The sequence below is a fragment of the Kryptolebias marmoratus genome, linkage group LG17, assembly GCF_001649575.2.
Source record: "Kryptolebias marmoratus isolate JLee-2015 linkage group LG17, ASM164957v2, whole genome shotgun sequence".
Lineage (NCBI taxonomy): Eukaryota > Metazoa > Chordata > Actinopteri > Cyprinodontiformes > Rivulidae > Kryptolebias > Kryptolebias marmoratus.
The window spans coordinates 24,916,845-24,925,404 of NC_051446.1; the positions used below are offsets into that span (position 1 = coordinate 24,916,845).

At 46.5% G+C, this 8,560-nt stretch overlaps 2 protein-coding genes across 2 annotated transcripts in view; one reads left to right on the forward strand and one right to left on the reverse strand.

The window, feature by feature from the left end:
- Positions 1 to 8,560, reverse strand: part of acsf2 (acyl-CoA synthetase family member 2) — an 18,567-nt gene that overhangs the window by 1,261 nt on the left and 8,746 nt on the right. The window contains exons 9-15 of the mRNA XM_037980950.1: positions 7,633 to 7,724; positions 7,479 to 7,555; positions 1,791 to 1,898; positions 949 to 1,100; positions 733 to 874; positions 242 to 352; positions 98 to 166 (exon numbers count right to left, since the gene is read on the reverse strand). Coding sequence (XP_037836878.1) covers positions 98 to 166; positions 242 to 352; positions 733 to 874; positions 949 to 1,100; positions 1,791 to 1,898; positions 7,479 to 7,555; positions 7,633 to 7,724 — 751 coding nt within the window. The remainder of the gene's footprint in view (positions 1 to 97; positions 167 to 241; positions 353 to 732; positions 875 to 948; positions 1,101 to 1,790; positions 1,899 to 7,478; positions 7,556 to 7,632; positions 7,725 to 8,560) is intronic.
- On the forward strand, positions 2,473 to 7,126 carry chad (chondroadherin). The gene is made up of 4 exons (XM_017405149.3): positions 2,473 to 3,611; positions 4,516 to 4,679; positions 5,481 to 5,637; positions 6,720 to 7,126. Exons 1-3 carry the CDS (start codon positions 2,832 to 2,834, stop codon positions 5,626 to 5,628), a joined length of 1,092 nt encoding a protein of 363 aa, XP_017260638.1. The 5' UTR covers positions 2,473 to 2,831; the 3' UTR covers positions 5,629 to 5,637; positions 6,720 to 7,126.

Here is an 8,560-nt window from a genome sequence, read left to right on the forward strand (position 1 = left end):
CAGCTGATGAATCTGGTTTTATTCTGACTTCAAGGCGTTTAATTTACCGGATGAAGAATAAAATTGAGGTCAGAAGCGATGAAGAAATGAATCTCACCTTTCCGGTCACCGTCAGCGGGAAGGCGGTCATGAAGACAACGTAACGAGGGATCTTGAAGTGAGCGATCTGAAAGCAGCAGAGAATCGATGAGCTCGGCTGTCGGACCTGAAAGAGTCCCAGAGGTGGAGGACAGACCCTCACCTGTCCTCTGCAGAACGCTCGGATCTCCTCCGCCGTGCATGCCTGACCGTTCGCCACCTTGATGCAGGCGCAGACCTCCTCGCCCATCCGGGAGTCCGGCACGCCGACCACCTGAGGAGCCAGAAAACCATCGAAAATCCGTCAGCCGCTTCCTGAAAGCTACACAAACTTCCTGCAGCGCGGCGTTAGATTTAACATCAGCCTCGAGACATTCTTAGTTTTAGTTTTTATAAGTTAATAATCTGAGATATGTTTGCACCACCGTTTTGATGAGTCATACTTTAGAAACATCATTTTATCTCTAAATAACCTCCGTCTGATTGAATAAAGTCAGATTGTGTTCCTGGTCTGTCGGCAGCTTTTTCAGCTGCTGCCTGTTTGCCTGATGGACATTTTTGGGGTTTCAGCAGGAAGTCGTTGCTCGTAGCTGGAATAAAACCACTGAAATGAGCAGAATTCCAGCCTCTCTGAGTCTTTCCCAGATGTTTCACCTGCGCCTCCATGACGTTGGGGTGCGTGTGCAGGAACTGCTCGATCTCGGCCGGGTAAATGTTCTCCCCTCCTCGGATGATCATGTCTTTGCTCCTGCCGTCGATCCTGCAGTAGCCGAACTCGTCCAAGCTGCCGATGTCTCTGCGGGGGGACACCGGGACGCCGCTCAGCTCCGTGTCAGGTGACCGCGGTCAGGTCTGTTCTTCGGGACTCACCCCGTTCTGTACCAGCCCTCTCTGGTGATGGCCTCCCGGGTCTTGGTTTGGTCGGCCCAGTACTCCAGCATCACACAGTATCCTCGGACCATGATCTCCCCCTTCGTCCCCAGAGGAACCACCGCCCCGCTGGCTGGATTCACGATTTTAGCCTAAAAACATTTAAAAAGGAGACATTTAATAAAACCTCTTCATCCCTGCTCTGCGTCAGAGGAGAGTTTCACCTTTAATCACATTTATATCTGATAGGAGCTGAACGAAACAAACAAATCCTGGTTTTAATTCAGTCCATTTAAAGTTTGGGCCTTAAAAATTATTAATTTTATGCATTCAGTTGCTGTTACATTATTAAAATTACTTTATGTTTATACTTTAATGATAACGTCAAAGTTTAAAAAAACTAATTCTTTGCTGTAAAGATTTCTGTTGTGATTCAGTCTTTAATTCGTCTCAGTGAGATGCAGGTTTTGTCTCTTTTATGTCACATTTAATCCCCTAAAGTTTCTCAAACTTTGACCCGTGGAAACCAAACCGAATTGGGTTCGAATCGACTCGGCAGCAATTAGTTTTTCCTGCGACTCGATTCGAAGGAGGAAACGGAGAAACTCCTGCAAACGTTTCACAAATCCTGACTTAAACTTTACGACAGCAGAGGGAAGTTTTAGTTTTAGTTGTTTTAACAAACCGACTCTTTAAAGACGTTTAAATGTCAGAAAGTTTGACCTTCATTAACTAGATTAACGTCGTTTAAATCTTTTCTGTCAGTTTGTCGTCAGGAAGGTTTGAAGAGGACAGATTTTTGGTTTCTGTGGGTGATCATGTAACTGAAAGCAGGACATCACCTCCAGGTGGTCCATGACGTAGCCCACCGTCTCCGACTTCCTCTCCATGTTGTCGGTCGGCGAGGCGAGGAACGTCACGGGGCTGTTCTCCGTGGCACCGTAACCGATCTGCCAATCAAATAAACCTGCATGTTAGCAAGACTAAAACCATAAACACAACTTTTTTATCAGTTATTAGTCGTTCTATGGTGGATCTGTCTGTTAGCAAAATATCTCCTGGACAGATTTGACTGAACTCTCATTTAAACTCGTTAAGATCCAATTAAAGACAATCAACATTCTCCAACACAAAAACTGCACGGTGGCGGGCGATATGCATTTTTTTAACTCATTTGGATTTCGTGGTTTTATTTTGATCATAAAATCAGTTATATGTTATAAAAACGACAATGTTTGTTAAAGAATGAAATAAACACATTAAACCTAAACCTCTGCTTTAAAGCCGCATTAACATTACAGCAAACGATGCATTTTTACTCCTTTTCACTGGCAGACTGTCTACCAGCAGCAGAAATGTTTAAAATATAGCAGACAAATATGATTTCTGAGGCTCTATAGATGAAGCTGCAGTGTCAGCTTTTACCTGTCCCGATAAAATGTTAACTTTGTTGAGTAAACTCCAGATTCTGCAGCCGAGCCGCTCCGGGAGCCGCTCCAGCTCCGGCGCTGAGGTTTAACTAGAAATCATCGTTACGTAACGTCAGGGAACAATGCTCACAGGAATGTAAAGTGGAAGTCTCCTCCTGCCATCTGGAGACTATTACAGGTTAGGAAGCAGCCACGGCAGACTGAAAAACAGCCGTGGTGTCGGACCCTGTGCCACGTTGTCAGACATTCACCTGGAGCCTGCTGCGAGCCGTCACTGCACACCGGCAGCAGAGGCTCCTCTGGGGTTAAATTCTCACAGACACTTGACTTCTCACTTCAACCCTCCTCGTTTTTTCCCCTCCTGAAGTAAATGTTATAAATAGAGCTGTGTGTTCAGTCCGCGGGCCGTCCTCCTCTCCCCTCCACTCCTCGTCTCTCTACGAGTCCGTCAGGATGTGCTGCGTGTCCTGGGTTTTGTTGGGGACCTTCCTTGTGGTCCTCGCGGTGCAGGGAGCCCCGAGCCGGTGCCCGAGCGCGTGCCAGTGCCGCAGCGACCTGCAGCACATCATGTGTGACGACGCGGGGCTGAGGACGATTCCCCGGGTGTCCGAGGAGGCGCGTCTGGTGAGCCTGCAGAGGAACAACCTGGGGAGCGTTCCCACCGCGGCCTTCAGCGACAGCAAGAAGCTCGTCTCGCTGCACATGCAGGACAGCCAGCTGCAGGAGATCGAATCCCAGGCCTTCAAGGGCCTGAAGCAGCTGGCCTACCTCTACCTGTCCAACAACAGGATCAGCAGCATCAAGCCCGGCGCCTTCGATGACCTCACCCACCTGACGTACCTCTACCTGGACGGGAACCAGATTAGTAAGCTGGCTAAAGGGATCTTCTCCCCCATGATTAACCTTTTCTTCCTGCAGCTCAACGCCAACAAGCTGCAGGAGCTGCGGCCGGGGACCTTCACGGGCGCCAGAGACCTGCGATGGCTGCACATGAGCGGGAACAAGCTGAGCACGCTCCACCCGGGCTCCCTGGACGAGGTGGAGAACCTCGCTTTGCTTCACCTGAGCGACAACAAGCTGTCCGCCTATCCCAGCGCGGCGATGAGCAAACTGCGCGTGCTGGAGGAGCTCCGGCTGGGCGGGAACGCCATGAGAACCGTCCCGGATAATGCCTTCCAGAGCTTCGGACGCTACCTGGAGAAGCTGCACCTGGACAGCATGGGCTTAGAGAAGGTCAGCTCGTCTGAGATCTTATCTTTAAAAAACACTACGAGACGGAGCAGTAAATCTAAGATATATTCCACTGAGAAACATCAACGGGCTTTTAAAGTGATGCTCAAATTACTCTTTAAAAGTATTATTTAGGTGTGGGGATTTTAAGTATTTGGTTAGATTTATGCATTAAAGGATTCATTAGGTTAGAGCCTTAAGTGTCGTTTGCATCTGGGCATTAGTAATTCTTTGCTTGGTAAAAATATTCATTTAATTCAGGCTTTATAAGTTTTTGTAATAAACCTTCAGAAGCTGCTGCTTCAAGGCAAACAGGATTAAAAGGATTTCAGGAACCTTAAAACTGCTGATAAATACGTAGGTGCTGATCGGGTCCGTGAGGCCGTGAATCCAGGTGGAAGCAGCGGCAGCCGGCAGTAACTGCACACTTGGAGCCACATTTCCAGCCAGATGCAGATATTTTTAGGGTGTTTTTGTTTGCTGGACCTTGGCCGAGCTGAGTCTGAGTGGAATTATTCCAGCGGCGTGTTTTCTCCTCCGTGGCTGCGAGCGACCTGGAGTATTTTTAGCTCCCTGAATGGACAACGGGGCCCTTTGCGGAGGGACGGCCCGACGAGGGGGACGGCAGGACGGGGAAAATCATCTCAGCCTTGCTGGAAATTTCCAAACAGGCGAAAATGAAACGGCCCTTTAAAGCAGAGCTCGTCTCATCTTCCGAACTGGACCCGGGTCGGCTCTGCTCGCACCTGTGAAGCTTTTAGCACCTGAAAGCAAAGCTGCAAAGGTCAATGTTTACACGGAGGAAGAGTGAGAGGCTTTCATGAAAACACCTGAGAGATCCCTTCAGTCTGCACCTCCACAGGAAATGAAACGAGAATAAAAATCAAGCTGTGGTTCTGCCTTCCAGCTGTCCGACGGGGCGTTTAACGGCGTCAGAGGCGTCAGATTTCTGCAGCTGGACAACAACAACCTGAAGTCTCTGCCGAAGAACCTGAAGCTTCAGAACGTCACCAACATGGTCCTGAACAACAACCCCTGGGACTGCACGTGTGTGTTAGCGCCGCTGCGCAGGTGAGACGCTCACTCTTCACAGCAGCCCGTCACGGTGAGGATGGGCTGCTGCAGGTTCCATTCAAACGCATCGTTTGCTGCTTTAGTTGTTGTTCTTAAACACAGAGCTGCATTCAGGCGGGTCGGGACTTTATAAACATTAATAAATGAATTATAATCAGTAAAGAGATGGAGAACAGAAGTCGTACTCAGGCTGGTCCACTGAGGCGACTTGTTAGTTTAAGGCACTAAAAGGTATTTTTTTTAATTTAAACAGTAAACAGAAAAACTCAGGGCATGAACATTAAAACTACTTGGTTAAGTTTGGACTCTTAGAGGTATTAGTTGTGTTTAAGCAGTAAAACTACTTAGTTAGATTCAAAGTACTGATTAGATTCAGGCTCTAAAAGTCCTGTTTGTGTTCGGACATTAAAAGGTTATTTAGCTTTAAATATTAAATATAATTCGGTTTCTGGGTCAGGAAACCATCCTAACAATTTGATTTAATTATTTACTGTAGGAAGAATTGTTTCATGTTTTTAGGAGGCAGAAAAACATCCGGCAGCAGTTTGGTCAGAAAGTGACACATTAACGGTAAATTAGATAATAATCTCGCTGCTCATTGGTCATTAAAGAAATGTTATTAATTAAAGGAAAATACTGCAACATAACGTTTAAAGTAAAACTCCTCTGCAGCCATTTTGACACAAACAGTAAAACACCTGTTTTCTAACGTTTCTGTGGTTAAATGACACCGCTGTCTCCGCTCCGTCCTCCTATCTGTCCTCTGATCTGTCCTCTGATCTGTCCTCTGTCCTGCAGGTGGATGGACTCCAATCAGATTCGGTCGGATGCCGTCTGTGCGTCTCCGGCTTCGCAGAGAGGCAAACAAATCAGAGACAGCACCAGCGTCCTCCGGCGCTGCAGGAGCAAGCCGAAATCCAAAATAAAGACGGAGCGCCGCCACTGAGCCCTGCAGGTATCTGAGAAACACCCCAACAGCTTTTTGTCTAATTAATGCAAACATCTCCTATTAGAACTGATAAATAATGATTCTATAGAAGTTATAGTTAAATATTTAATGACGTCGGCCCAGACTGAACATACTGAAGGATGGTTGGACTTCTAATGGACTGACTGAACACCAGAAAGGATCCTGATTCTGTCTCTCTCTGTCTCTAAAGTGTCTCAAAACGTCCCCAGTTTCCTCGTGTGAGGTCCTGAGGTCCTGAGGCCCTGAGGCCCTGAGGTTCTGAGGTCCTGAGGCCCTGAGGTCCTGAGGCCCTGAGGTTCTTAGGCCCTGAGGCCCTGAGGTTCTGAGGCCCTGAGGTTCTGAGGTCCTGAGGCCCTGAGGTCCTGAGGTTCTGAGGTCCTGAGGCCCTGAGGCCCTGAGGTTCTTAGGCCCTGAGGCCCTGAGGTTCTGAGGTCCTGAGGCCCTGAGGCCCTGAGGCCCTGAGGCCCTGAGGTTCTTAGGCCCTGAGGCCCTGAGGTTCTGAGGTCCTGAGGCCCTGAGGTCCTGAGGCCCTGAGGCCCTGAGGTTCTTAGGTCCTGAGGCCCTGAGGTCCTGAGGCCCTGAGGCCCTGAGGTTCTTAGGTCCTGAGGTTCTGAGGTTCTGAGGTCCTGAGGCCCTGAGGTCCTGAGGCCCTGAGGTTCTTAGGCCCTGAGGCCCTGAGGTTCTGAGGCCCTGAGGCCCTGAGGTTCTGGGGTCCTGAGGTTCTGAGGCCCTGAGGTTCTGGGGTCCCGAGGTCCTGAGGTTCTGGGGTCCTCAGGTCCTGAGGCTCCTCGGGGTTCTGGAGCAGCTCAGATTCAGCTCCACTCGGTCCAAGCCTGAATGGGTCAGAGTCGGCGTTAAGGCCCAGGACACCAGGTCTGGGACACCAGGTCCTAGGAGACCAGGTCCTAGGACACCAGGTCCTAGGACACCAGGTCCCAGGACACCAGGTCTGGGACACCAGGTCCTAGGAGACCAGGTCCTAGGACACCAGGTCCCAGGACACCAGGTCTGGGACACCAGGTCCTGTTTGTTGGGTTTGGCTGCTGATGTTTGTCCTCTCTCTGCAGGACTCTGTCCAGGTGACCGGAGGACCAGGAAAGACTCGGAGCGCCGCCACAGAAACATTCGTTACGCAGACGTTCCACAAGAACATCTTTTTATTCCGTCCGTTTGGATCAAGAAGGCAGAACGAGGCGGACTTCAGCCTCATATATCCTGCTTTCAGCTTTCAGACCTCAAAGGCTTCAAAACAAATAAATAAATATAAATATAAATATATATCTGACATTTAAAGGTGGGTAAAAACCAGGCGGTTCAGTCGATTTGTCCTGAAGAATCCGAAAACTGTATTTCTATTCTTAGGATGGATGAATTCCAGTTTATTAATACATTTTATTAAAAATAATAATTATAAAGACGGAAGGATTTGTGAAGATTGTTTGCTTATCTAATGTTTATTCAGAAACTTTATATTTCTTAGTGAAAACATCCAATAAATCTTTTACACAAGTAAGATTTGACTGAGACTCTGAGTGTTTCAGGATTTGTCTCCATCTTGTGTTTGAAAACGGAACTGCAGCAATAAATCCAACTAGTTTATAAATTTCACCACTTAACCAGTTAGTTGAGCACATTTTAGTTAAAATATGCAAAAATCTTTATGAAAAACATAAAATAATAATAATAGAAGTAAATGAAAAGGAGAAAACTTCTCATTATTGTTGCCCTAAATAAATAAAGACAAGCAAATAAACATTTTTTTTGCCCTTTTCTTGGTTTGGAAATGAGTTAAAATATTAATAATAAAAATCAGAAGATGTACTCACCGTTAACCCTTTAACGCCCATGACAGAAATGACCTTCTTCACGAGGTCTGCAGGACACGGGGAGCCGGCCATGATCCCTGCAGCACAAAAACAGGAAGAATTACAGCAAATCTGACTAAAACAAGAAGAAATAAATAACATTTAAAATTCTTACCCCACTCCACAGAAGACAGGTCATATTGGGCCAAGTCGGGCTGGCTGAGCATGTCCACGTACATGGTGGGGGTCCCGTAGATCAGGGTGCACCTGAGAGGGGGGTTCGAGAAAACTTTAAATAAAGAACAAACACTGAATCAGTTCTGAGGTTTAAGGCTGGTTTCTTCACTCAGACAAGGAAAAAACAAGTTTTCAGTTTATTTTATTCCTCCTTCTTCTGTTTATCTGACTGAGATGAAACAGTTCCTGTGTTTAATACTTTTAATAAATAGTTTTTGTATATTTAGTTTGATTTTTAGACATATAATAGAACATTTATGTGAGTTTTGTTGCAGCAACATCTGCCTTTTCTTACATTATCACCCATATCTAAACGTCATTTAAAGAAGCCCATTGAGGACATTTTTCATGACGGTCTCGCGGACAGAACCCAGGTTTTATTTGTAACAGATAAAAAATCCAACTCCGCCTCCGGAGCAGATAATTTCAGCTGAAACGACTCGTCAGACTCGCTGCACGCTGGACAATTTCTCTCAAAACGAATCTAAACGCTGTCAGCCTTTTTTCAAAATATTTTCCTAACGACGTACAGAGTGAGCAGAGTTTACAGTTAAAGGCCTGAAACTCCTTTAAAGGAGTGCATATCGCCCGCCGTCTTTCAGAGCTGTGGACTAAACAATCCCTCCAGGATTTCGCAGCATTTTTTGTGATTGTTGTGGCTAAAATGCCTGATTTCTCGGGGCATTTTCTTAAAAGTTGCGATTTTTTTTTACTAAAATCAATAAACAACCATAACTTTTAATATCTAAACCAAAAATCCTTTNCTAGTTTTGTAAGATAATTCCCAACAAACATTGACATTCTCAAAAGGTGCTTTATTTGAGAACTTTGATAGCTTCTAAACTGACATTCATGAGCATTTCTGG

Excerpts from the sequence above, each read along its gene's own strand:
- chad (XM_017405149.3), top strand. The coding sequence starts at position 2,832 with ATGTGCTGCGTGTCCTGGGTTTTGTTGGGGACCTTCCTTGTGGTCCTC. Across the intron at positions 3,612-4,515 it reads ACAGCATGGGCTTAGAGAAG|CTGTCCGACGGGGCGTTTAA; the intron begins GTCAGCTCGTCT and ends TCTGCCTTCCAG. Across the intron at positions 4,680-5,480 it reads GTGTTAGCGCCGCTGCGCAG|GTGGATGGACTCCAATCAGA; the intron begins GTGAGACGCTCA and ends TCTGTCCTGCAG.